Genomic DNA, 13,134 nt, shown 5'->3' on the forward strand with positions numbered 1-13,134 from the left:
CCATGCCATAATGAATGGATTAATAATGGTGGTCAGGGGTGTGGTTCTGAGGGCTTTAAAAAGAGAGCATGTGAGAGACTCTCTCTCTCTGCTCCAACATTTTCTGCCCTGGGAGACCCCTGGGTCACTGTCACCACCATCAAGAAGACCATCACCAGGTGTGTTCCCTGGACTTTGGACTTCCCAACCACTGAAACTGTAAGCAATAAATTTTGTTTTCTTGTGAATTACCCAGTGCCAGGTATTTTGTTGTAAGCAACAGAAATGGAGTAATAAAGTCTCATTCATATTTGTGCCTACAAGCTTCTTCTAAGCTTGGTGAATATGACCTACACATTAAAATGTTGGAGGAATAAATGAGTAAAAGAACTATAGTTAACTCATTACTTACTTATTGTGCAGCCAGTAAGTTGATGTCATGAATAGTTTTTAATGACATGGGAAAATAGCTTAAGATTATATTTTTTAAAGCCTGGTAAGAATACATACAAATACATATGTTTACACAGTATATAAAATTTATAAATGTAAAGCTAGTATTTTAAGATGTTTCTTTTTTTAAAAAGCTTGCTTTAAATTCAGTTCCAAATAAAAGAAGCTAGTGAAAGTACTGAAAGCAAAATATGCCTATATCTCTGCTAAAAATGTGTGTCAGTTAATTCTTGCCCAGTTCAAGTTCAAAGAATCTATCTTTAATTATATTTTCCACCTGATATAATATACTCATGTCATTTATTTTGTTCTCTTGCCCTCTTTGTTGCTTTTCCTAGCATGGAATTGAGGAAACAGCTGCTGAATGCAGGAAACTTGGTGCCAAGGCTCATACCTTTGTGGTAGACTGTAGTAACCGAGAAGATATTTACAGCTCTGCAAAGAAGGTGAAATTTTATATTTAGTTAGAATCATATGTTACAACTAGGAGGTATTTTGGAGATGACCCAGTCTGTTCATGATGTAGATAAAGTAAATGAGAAATGTTGTGATTTTCCCAAGGTTATGCAACTAGCTAGTGGCAGACCCAGAACTAGAACCTAGAACTGATGTTCTCAGACTTTAGTGTGTTCTGGAACCTTCCAGGGAGCTGTTAAAAATACACACTCTTGGGTTTCACCCCCAGAGGTTTTCTTTCAGCGGGTCTAAGGCAGGGCCCAGGAAGCTCCATGTTTAGCACTCTACACACCCTCACCTCATCCAAGGTTCTGACACAGATGAATATCCTTAGATGACACTTGAAGAATCACTCAGAGTATTCTGAATCCCAGTCAAAGAATTGTATTAGGAACTTAGGATAAACCTATTATTTATCAGGTTTTAATGTAGATAGATCTATCAAGCATTATTTGCCTCTTCTGTATACAACTGAGATGTGCTATATATAATGGGGTTTCATTCTGAATGCATTCTCGTTTGTATCTGTTAACTAAATACCTTAATGGAAGGAAGATCATCAGAATTACCTGGGCAAATTCTTTAAAATACATGTTCCTTACTACATGTTCTCACTTATTTGTGGGAGCTAAAAATAAATAAATAAATAAATATGCAAACAAATAAACGGAGTGGGGGGGAAGAAGATACAGCAATCACAATTCCTTGAACTTGTTAAGACAAGTGAACAGATATGATGTTGATGGGGGGGTGGGAGGAGGAAGGGAGAAAGGAGGAATTGGTAAAGGGACATGAAAATCAACTATATTGTATATTGATAAAGTAAAATAAAAATAAATAAATAAATAAAATTCTACTTGTCACAGAAAAAATAAAATAAATAAATAAAAATAAAATACACATTCCTAGACCTCACCCCTGGGTATTCTGATTCAGTAGGTGTAAAGATTCTGATTCAGCCAGATGTGAATTATTCAACCAGTAAGTATAAAGACTCTTGACTCAGATTCTTTAGGGAATTTTAGATTTGGGTTCATTTTTAATGGCTATTTTTAAATTTTAGTTTTTTATTTCTAACTGATAATTCTTTGTTATTGGTAAGGCCTGAGCTAAGTTAAAAGAATAACTAGAATTTACCCAGGCCAAGGGTAGAAAATAGCTTTCCTTGGAGAAAATAGCTTTCCTTGGAGACAATCGCTTTCCTCGGGGTACAGTGACAGCAATACCTATAGGCAAGAAGAAACATCCTTATTTAACAATAACTATTGTACTTAATGGTTATACTTCATAGAGATGAGCATATTGCATAGTGTTTAAGACCATGGGCTCTGGAGCTGGGCTGTTAGGTTCAAATTCTGCTCTTCCAGTTAATAGTAGCTATGTGACCTTGAGCAAGTTCCTTAATCTCTCTATGTCTAAGTTTACTCAACTATAAAATGGGGATCACAGCAGTACCTACCTCATAGGGTTATTAACATACTTAGAACAGTACTGGCCCACAGTAATGACTTTGTGAGTACTAGTTATTAGTGTTTTGATAGAATTGCCAATATTACCTATATAATTTTGTTATTAGTCATTGTTAGGGGGATCTTCTAGCCCAACATCTTTAGTTATCCAAGTGGAAGCATTCATTTGGGAATAGGCTGTTCTGGAAAAGATAATGTTATTATTTTAGCACATTCCAGATACTTTAACTGTAGTGTTTTTATTGAAATTGTTCAAAGGCTATATGCTTAAACAGAGTATACACAAGGACATGTGATTATCAGATATTTTGAAATAGCTGTTTTGATGTGGCCATTTTGCCACCTAAACAATTAAAAAATCTCAAGCTTACTTTCATTATTGGGAAATATGCAAACCAGACATTCACCTCCCAAGAAAGATAATAGGTAATGATGAAGGAAAGATCAAGAGTGGCTGGGAAAATTCTTTGGTAATATCAAAAAGTTATTTATATTTTGAGAGTTATATTAATTCAGAGGCATTACAGCAGCTTCATCAATTCAGCCACATAAAATGTCCTGCTTTTCTCAATAACTTCAGAGCATTTTTCTGAACAATTTTCATACTGTGCTGGAGATGTTGATATAGGCAAAATGGTTTTGATCAGAGCCAAATAGCTTAGACAGTTTACTAATTTAAATATTACCTAATTAAATAAAATCTGACTGTTGAGCCTTCAGCATGGCATACTGCTGCCCTACTAGGGTGGTAATGGACCTTTGTCCCTAGCCTCCTTTCTGGTTGGGATGGCTTGTCTTGAGCTCTGAGGTCAGACAGATCTGGGAGAGTCCCAACTCCGTCCTATAATAGCCATGTGACCTTGGGTAAGAAACTTAACGATTCTATGTTTCATGTTTCTCATCTTTGAAGTGGGCATATAAGATTGCTGCTTCATTGAATTGTTTTGAGAATTAAATGAGATAAATAATGAAATCATGTAAAATGTATAACATAGTGAAAGCCTCTAATAGATTATTTGCCTCAGTCCCCCAACACATCATAGCACTATCTCTAAATAATGGTAACGCTATTAATGGAAGCTAGCTTTTATTTGGAACAAAATATATAACAAAATGCATTGTGACCCTAGGGTCTATCCACCCAAGAAGCTTAGGTACTCAAAGAACTGTAAAAATGTCATATAAAATATTCTTGCATTGCTAGCCATTAGAACTATGGTACCTCCAATCTTACAAAAAGTAGAGCTTAAGCATCTAGATTGTATGATCTTTCTTATTTGAAGATACTGTTACTGACTACATTAGAGTCCAGAAGATAAACAATTACTTTGAAAAAATTATATTGCCTGTAATTATTCTTTGTTGAGTACAAAGTCTGTACAATTTAATAGATGTCTTCTATTGCTCTTGGCAGCTAGCCTTGTTCTTTTGCTTATATTTCTTTGACTGAAATCATTTTACCTATGAGAGCTGCAATAACCTTTGAAATCTGGCCTGAAGAGCTCACATAAAGCCTTCCATGTACTTTCTCAAATGTATTTCTTTCTCAATCAATACCAAGTACACTTAATTATCAAGAGAAAACACGCACATATACCACACATATTTACCTATGAGAGCTGCAATAACCTTTGAAATCTGGCCTGAAGAGCTCACATAAAGCCTTCCATGTACTTTCTCAAATGTATTTCCTTCTCAATCAATACCAAGTACACTTAATTATCAAGAGAAAACACGCACATATACCACACATACATATAAGAAAAACATACATATGAATTTTTTACATTATTTACCTATTTATATTTCCATATTAAGACCCTCATAAACATCTCAGAAGGTCAAGAAAAGAACCCTCAAACATGTTACTTGTAGACAGGTATAAATGAATATGCAATCATGATATATAATGATAGTAGTAGTTTACTATGTGTACCAGATACAGAGCTAGCTCCTTTATGTGCATTATTTCATTCGTTCCACAACAACTCATAAGGAAGTTGTAAAATATCTATTTTACAGAGGAGGAATTGAAGTTTTGAGAGGTTAAGTAACTTGTTCAGGGTCCAACAGATAGTGGCTGAGCAAGGACTCAACTCAAGGCTGAACAGACCCCACACTCTTCACCCCTGAGCCTACCGCCACCTAATGGAGAACAATTGGTGAGCGATAGCATGGACTGCCCATGAAAATAAAGAAATAGAAACAAAGAAATAGAAGATGTGGCCAGCTTAATAGTGTAATCAGTTTTGGGCCGGCCCGGTGGTACACTGGAGAGTGAGCCGCTTGGGAGCGCGGTGGCGCTCCCGCCGAGGGTTCGGATCCCATGTGGAGACCGGTTCCCGCTCACTGGCTGAGTGTGGTGTGGGCACAACACCGAGGGTTGCGATCCCGTTGCCGGTCCCCAGTGCAGGTGCGACACCGAGGGTTGCGATCCTGTTACCAGTCAGTAAAAAAGATAAAAAGGGGAAAAAAAAAAATAGTGTAATCAGTTTTACATAATTCTCCATAATAGTCTCCAAATTTGCCAATTAATTTTACTTTTTTGCATACATTTTTAATTTTAATTTATTTTTAATATTATTTATTATAAGCATATTATTATTACAAATCATTTTTCTTTATGCCCTTTACCCAACCTATCCCTCCCCAAACATCCCCCCACACACACGCCTCACCCCCATCTCTAATATTCTGGAAGTTCAAGGAATTGTTTAGGTCTTTTCTTTCTTTCTTTCTTTCTTTCTTAGCACCCACTTATAAGTGAGACCATGTGGTATTTCTCTTTCCTTGTCTGGCTTATTTCACTTAACATAAGCTTCTCTAGACTCATCCATATTGCTGCAAATGGCAGAATTTCATTCTTTTTTATGGCTGAGTAGTAGTCCATTGTGTATATATCCCACATTTTCCTTATCCAATTGTCTGTCGATGGACATTTAGGTTGGTTCCTTATCTTGGCTATTGTAAACAGAGCTGCAATGAACACGGGAGTGCAGGTATCCCTTCGACATGATGATTTCCATTCCTTTGGATATATTTTGCATACCTTTTGAAGTAGTATTTAAAAATTGCTGCTTTGCCAACTGCCTCTTGATATAAAACCAAAAGAGCAAAGTCAAAGGACTAAATTGCAAAAAAAATTTGTACCTAGTAGACTTGCAGGCAGAGCTGTTTTGGACATAAATACCCAAAATAAAATGGGGCTTTTTTTCCCATGTGGGTGGGCACATAGATTATAAAACTACATTTTTCCACATCTAGTAGAAAAAATACCTACTTCTTTAATAGTCATTGCATGCAAACCTACCCTCATACCTGTTAAAGAATATTTATTTATTCATTTAATTATTTTTTATTTTTAAAGGTGAAGAAAGAAATTGGAGACGTTAGTATTTTAGTAAATAATGCTGGTGTGGTCTACACATCAGATTTATTTGCTACACAGGACCCTCAGATTGAAAAGACTTTTGAAGTTAATGTACTTGCACATTTTTGGGTGAGTATGATTTCTTTTACAAAAACATTCCCTTTTGGAAACTCCAAAGATTAAGTTTAAGGTGGAGCTTTCAGCAGATATAAGAAAGTATTTATGTTAAAATTTTCTGCAGGTACCAGGAAAACATTACACAAAGAGATCATTTTTCATGCTATGACCAAAATTCCACCAATCCTTCTTCCCCCCCAGGAATATTAATAATAATAATGAATTAGCTAATGATAATAATAAACTTCAAGAGTGTATATGTTTTGATTCTAAGCTAGGTTCTTACATCTCTATGTGTTCTTGTTTAGAGATAAAAGGATTAGAGACCATCTGAATAATCGTCTGTGATTCTTATAATGGTGAACCCAGTGTGCTTTTAGATTCTCATTGGACTCAGGCCTTACATTATTTCCTGGCCCTAAAACTGCAAACTTTATTATGAACCTCACCATTCAAGGTCTACATAGTATACATATACATATACATATATTGTGTTTGTGTTTCTGAAGTCTTCTTCAAGTACTTCCCAGTTAGCTAGTTCTTAAAAAGGTCCCTTGAAGTTTTCTTGGATATGAGTTTGGGATGACTAACTTCAAAAGAATATTAGAGTTGGTGAAAATGCGGTAGTATTTTATGTTAATATTCCCAAGTTACTCTCATTTATCTTTGTATTTCTATATTTGTTAAAATGTAGGATATTTTCTTATTTGTTTCTGCATCCCTAGCACATAGTAGTTACTCAATAAATATTTAGTGCATAAATCACTTAGTTATTGCTGGAAGATTACTATTTCAGTATTGAAAAATTCAGTATATTGATGATAAAATCAAACTATTTTCTGACAATATCACATTAAATGTAAATTCTTTTGATAACTCTAAATTATTATGCCTATTCAGTATATCAGATAACAGTGACGGGGGTGGAAGGTCGGGGACATAAGAAGTTAGCAATTTAAATGAGGTGCATTCTCACAGCTTTCAGTATTTGTTGTTTTGCTTAGTTTTTCTAACGTGGGCGTCATATCCAGTTGCCTTATGTTGCTGCATTTGGCAGTTAATTTAGGGTTTTTTCATTTATACCAGGAACAATGTTAAAAATAGATACCTTTGTTTAAAAATGTTCCCAATGGGTCTGTGAATCAGAAATACAATGTTTTTTTTTTTGTTTGTTTGTTTTTTTCTCTTTTAATGAAAACTATTTCTAGACTACGAAGGCATTTCTTCCAGCAATGATGGAGAATAATCATGGCCATATTGTCACCGTGGCTTCAGCAGCCGGGCATACTGTGGTCCCCTTTTTACTGGCTTATTGGTATGTGAACATGTGTTTCCTTCATTGGTTCCTATGCTAAACTCATGAGACATCTCACCCTGTTTAATGAAAACTACCTTTATAATGATAACCATCTCGAAGCTGCTGAAATAGGCAGAGAGTTAAACAAAGTTTCTTATATAACAGCATTATCAAACCGTTAATCCTCTTCTACATTTCAGCTAGAGGACCATTCCAGTGGGGCTGCAGGGGATTTATTCAATATAAACCAACTACTTAAAGCATTTCTCATTCCTTTTAGCAGCAAGGAATTATAAAATAAGAACAATATTTTTCTATCATGAACAAAAATTAATATTAGTAATTTTTAATATTAACAAAAATGGGTAAAATTCTGGGGCATTGACCTAAAAAAGAAACTGAGACCAAATACATATACCAAAGATTTGTTGAGTCAACCTGATGATTGCAGCTTGGGAGACTGATAGATGAGATCAGATGAGATCACCCTGAGAAATGTGTTCCAGAGAGGGCCAGCAGAGCTTAACATTTTATAATCACAAAAAGGGGAAAAGGTCAAAGGACAGAGAGAGAAAGACAGCCCCACCTTATTACTTCATCAGGTTTTCTTTTTTTTTTTCCTTTTTTTTGTCTTTTTTTTTTTTTTCGTGTCCGGCAATGGATCGCAGCCCTCAGTGTCACGCCCGTACCGGACCGGGACCGGCAATGGGATTGCAACCCTTGGCGTTGCGGCCGCACCTCGCTCAGCGAGTGAGCGGGAACTGGTCTGTATGTGGGATCCGAACCCTCAGCGGGAGCGCCACCACGCTCCCAAGCGGCGCACTGTAGCAGTGCACCACCGGGCCGGCCCCCTTCATCAGGTTTTCTACTGGTGGTACCTGATGTACAGATTTGGGATTGTTACTATGTTACATCCTCCAAGGGATCTGGGGTAAGGGTAATAAGAAGTATTCTAAGTTATTGTATGGCTTTTTGGCTCCATTATGGCAGCTTCTAAGTAAAATGTTCTCATGATAAAGTTTTCCAGGACAGGTGGACATGATTACTGACTTATCCCAGATCTCCCAAGGCACTTTATAATGTAGCTGATCTGGTCATAGCAGATTCTTTTGGTTATCAGTGGAAACAAAACAGAGTGTAAAAGATAAAGAGAGAGCATATTATCTGGGATTCTAAACATAAAAAGCATCCAAACTGATGGAATTGTTTTTTAAAAAAATTAATGATGTTAAATAAAACAAAAATTTGGCCTGAGAGCCTCCAGGCTTTTAGACTTGAGCTCTCATGTAGGAACTGCGACGTAACTTAGTATGTAAACAGATTGAAACCTATCTTAGAAGTGTGATTCTGAAATGATAGCTGAGTCTCTGCCGATTGCAGGCAGTTCATCTGTTCTGTACCTCACTTCTGTTTTCCATATATCACTTCCCTTTTTCTGTCTATAAATCTTAACCAACCACATAGGAATAGCAGAGTCCCTTTGAATCTGCTCTGACTCTAGGGGATGCCCGATTTGTGAATTGTTTTTTTTTTTCCCTCTTTCTTTCTTTTCTTCCTTGCTCAATTAAACTTCATTAAATTTAATTGCCTAAATTTATTCTTTTAACAATGGTTACCCATTTTAAACACTTTGCCATTGTAATAACTGAAGAACTTGCTGTAGCAAGCAGGTCACAGCAATGGTGTGCTCCACTGGGTTATAAAGAATCGATCAGTCTGACCACTGTAGCCAGGGTGATTCTGCTGGTTGCACACACCCTAATAATTCTTGGTTGTTTCTATATTTTAGCAAATAATAACTTTTAAAATGTCAAATTGCAATTATTCAAATATATATGCATACATATAATGCTCAAACTTGTTTTCTGCCATTGGCTGTTTTGGAATTAAGTATCTAAATTCCAAAAACAACATAGATATAGTTGTATATGTAGCTATACATATGTGTATAAATATAGAGATATAGGCCTAGGCAGGTAATTTGTTTTTATATAAGGCATATATACAGGTGAGCATCCTAAATCCAAAAATCCAAAATTCAAGATGCTCCAATATCCAAAAATTTTTGAGTGCCAGCACAACACAAGTGGAAAATTCCATACCTCTGGTTCCAAGCATTTTAGATAAGGGATACTCAATCTGTAATAGGGATGATGAAGATGACATGAACACTGCAGAAAAAGTGCCTATAGTAGACATGTTGAAAATGAGTGCTGGGCTTATTGAAGGACTAGAGTAGTGAGCATTCATAACAGGACAAGAAATCATGCCAGTTTATAAAATCAAGGATAGACTTCTAAAACAAAAACTATTGTTAATGAGGCAGATGACTCTGGAGGAAACATTTTAAACAGCCACTCAGCAGAATGACTCCTCATTCGTAAAGGACCAACTTCCTGTTCCATCAACTGCTTCTGTTGTTTCTTCTCATCTAAAAAAAAAAAAAAATACAGTATATTTACAGTGTAAATATAAAAGGTACAGTAACCTTTTAATCAAAACACAGCAACATAGGTGGAGACTGAACACCTGCTGCTGTTTGCTGTTGCTGTTGTCTAACGGGTTTCTGCTGATGCTACTGTGCTGCTTGGTTACCCTGAACACATGTTTTTCTCTGTATTTATGGTATATCACATTTTTTATTGTCAAGTACCTATGTGTTAATAAGTGTAAGAAAACGATTGCTTATAAATTAAGAGTCAGGAATGCTGGTGATGCCAAACAACCACAAATTGTCTGCGTGGGTGGCCGAGACAGTAACACCTTTGCATTCTGATGGCTAGTGTACTCCAGCTTTGTTTCATGCACAAATTTATTTAAAATATTATATAAAATTACCTTCGGGCTATGTGTATATAAACATAAATGAACTTTGTGTTTAGACTTGGGTTCCATCCTCAATACATCTCCTATGTTTATGCAGATATTCCAAATCTGAAAAAAAAATCTGAAATCCAAAACACTTCTGGTCTGAAGCATTTTGGATAAGGGATACTCAACCTGTATATATAACTTGCATTTGAAAAGTTTGAAAGGATATAGTAGACATGTTGAAAATGAGTGCTGGGCTTATTGAAGGACTAGAGTAGTGAGCATTCATAACAGGACAAGAAATCATGCCAGTTTATAAAATCAAGGATAGACTTCTAAAACAAAAACTATTGTTAATGAGGCAGATGACTCTGGAGGAAACATTTTAAACAGCCACTCAGCAGAATGACTCCTCATTCGTAAAGGACCAACTTCCTGTTCCATCAACTGCTTCTGTTGTTTCTTCTCATCTAAAAAAAAAAAAAATACAGTATATTTACAGTGTAAATATAAAAGGTACAGTAACCTTTTAATCAAAACACAGCAACATAGGTGGAGACTGAACACCTGCTGCTGTTTGCTGTTGCTGTTGTCTAACGGGTTTCTGCTGATGCTACTGTGCTGCTTGGTTACCCTGAACACATGTTTTTCTCTGTATTTATGGTATGTCACATTTTTTATTGTCAAGTACCTATGTGTTAATAAGTTTAAGAAAACGATTGCTTATAAATTAAGAGTCAGGAATGCTGGTGATGCCAAACAACCACAGATTGTCTGCGTGGGTGGCCGAGACAGTAACACCTTTGCATTCTGATGACTAGTGTACTCCAGCTTTGTTTCATGCACAAATTTATTTAAAATATTATATAAAATTACCTTCGGGCTATGTGTATATAAACATAAATGAACTTTGTGTTTAGACTTGGGTTCCATCCTCAATACATCTCCTATGTTTATGCAGATATTCCAAATCTGAAAAAAAAATCTGAAATCCAAAACACTTCTGGTCTGAAGCATTTTGGATAAGGGATACTCAACCTGTATATATAACTTGCATTTGAAAAGTTTAAAAGGATATATACCAAACTATTTTTCTCTAACCACACCTAGAAAGTAGTTATTCTTAGGTAGTGACAAGACAAATGCTTTTTATTTTGTTCATCAATATTTCCTTCCTCCCTTCTTTCCTTCTTTCCTCTCTTCCTTTCTTCCCTTTTTCTGAACATATATTTGTTTTCTAATTGTTTTAAAAATAAATATAAACTTGGATTGAATTTTCAACAAAAAGGTGAAATAACTGTTAAAGCAGACACAGAACAGACCTATGGTGTCCAGATTGCATATTGTCTTTTTCAGAGCTTTTTTAAGTTACACAATTAACCCCCAGCCATAAATGGTATATGTGCTGTGTTAGTCCATTTTTGTGTTGCTATAACAGAATACCTGAGACTGGGTGATTTATAAAGAACAGAGGTTTATTTGGCTTACGATTCCGGGACAGCTGCACATGGTGCAGGCCTCAGGCTGCTTCTACTCATGGTGGAAAGTGGCAGGCAGCCAGCGGATACAAGCAGATCACATGGCGAGAGGAAGCAAGAGAGAGGAAGCAAGAGAGAGAGAGAAGGTGTCAGGGTCTATTAAACAACTAGCTCTCGCCGGACCTAATAGAAGGGGATCTCACTCATTAATCTCCACCCCCCCACCCCCCAGGGAGAGCATTAATCCATTCATGAGGGATCTGCCCCCATGACTCAGTTTCCAACACTGCCACATTGGAGATCAAATTTCCACATGAGTTTAGGAGGGGACAGCATATCCAAACTCCATCAGGTGCCAAGCTTCCTCTTCACCCCTGAAGCCTTATTAATAAAAATCTCTGAAAATTTTAAATTAATATGAAAAAAGGCACAACAAATTTTATTATTTTAATGTGATGTGAGGTGCAATGCACAGGAGAATCACAAGAGAGTAATTACCCAGTTTTCCAGTGGAGTGCAAAGCTTGTATACCAGTGCTCATGAGACAGAGAAGGTGGGGGAGATACAAGCCCCAGAACAATGGCCTGAGACCAGGTTTCTCTGGAGCTTTGGGGGAGGTGGTATCACAGGTGAAAAAGAAAGAAGGCAGAGACTGTCTGACTGGTTAGCTCAGTCAGTCAGTGTGGTGTTACAAAACGAAGGTCAAGGGTTTGGATCCCTGTAATGACTAGCCAGGCCACCTCCCCTACCCCACCAAAAAAAAAAAAAACTTCAGGTAAATTCCCAGTTGTCTTCAGAAAGAATAGATAGTAGCCAAAGGAGGAGCCTCAGATGAAGCCTGGTTATTTGCACATACAGATGTAAATTTCTTTCCACAAAAAAAACCCCAGCCTTGTAGCTAATCTTATTTTCCCAGTCTCCTTGAATTAGCCACCTTGAAATATATCAAAGTATATTTTGGGCCGAAATATACTTTGGGCTAAAACAATTTGGCATTTATTTCACTTCCTTGATGGAAGATAGTTACAGGTGCTGCTACCAGGCTACCACACAACATTCCACTCCCCTGCCAGCCTCTTCAGTCACAGGTGTGAGGTAAGCAGAGAGGATCAGAGAATCCCACAGGGCTGTGAGCCTTTTCATGCTTCCTCCTTTTCTTTGCCACAGTGAACACTGTAGCTAGCTCTTGGGGCTCTTTCTNTTCACTTCCTTGATGGAAGATAGTTACAGGTGCTGCTACCAGGCTACCACACAACATTCCATTCCCCTGCCAGCCTCTTCAGTCACAGGTGTGAGGTAAGCAGAGAGGATCAGAGAATCCCACAGGGCTGTGAGCCTTTTCATGCTTCCTCCTTTTCTTTGCCACAGTGAACACTGTAGCTAGCTCTTGGGGCTCTTTCTAATTTGATTCTGCTCTACTGAGTGTTCAGCAGTGAAAAACAAGAGAGGATATGCTTTGGGTGAGAAATTTATTTTGGTGATTAGTGATGTTGTTTGTGGCATGAATATAGGTTCTCATTGAGTACCTTCAAAGGAGGGATGACACACACAGGTGTGCAGATTGTGCACTACACAATTCTACAGTATAGTATTCAAATTCAGGTCCTTTTAGACTTGAATGATTTTTCTAGCAGATGGCAGCAAAATAGCTTGAGAAGAGGAACAGCTTTTAAAAATTCACAAAAGGTGGGCCGGCCCGGTGGC

General features: G+C 37.0%; 1 protein-coding gene across 1 annotated transcript in view; it reads left to right on the plus strand.

The window, feature by feature from the left end:
- HSD17B11 (hydroxysteroid (17-beta) dehydrogenase 11) overlaps positions 1 to 13,134 on the plus strand; it is a 40,235-nt gene that overhangs the window by 9,730 nt on the left and 17,371 nt on the right. Inside the window, exons 2-4 of the mRNA XM_008569578.1 lie at positions 771 to 878; positions 5,725 to 5,856; positions 7,053 to 7,159. Of these exons, the coding sequence (XP_008567800.1) occupies positions 771 to 878; positions 5,725 to 5,856; positions 7,053 to 7,159 (347 nt within the window). The remainder of the gene's footprint in view (positions 1 to 770; positions 879 to 5,724; positions 5,857 to 7,052; positions 7,160 to 13,134) is intronic.

This window comes from Galeopterus variegatus, unplaced genomic scaffold, assembly GCF_000696425.1.
Source record: "Galeopterus variegatus unplaced genomic scaffold, G_variegatus-3.0.2 Scaffold513, whole genome shotgun sequence".
Lineage (NCBI taxonomy): Eukaryota > Metazoa > Chordata > Mammalia > Dermoptera > Cynocephalidae > Galeopterus > Galeopterus variegatus.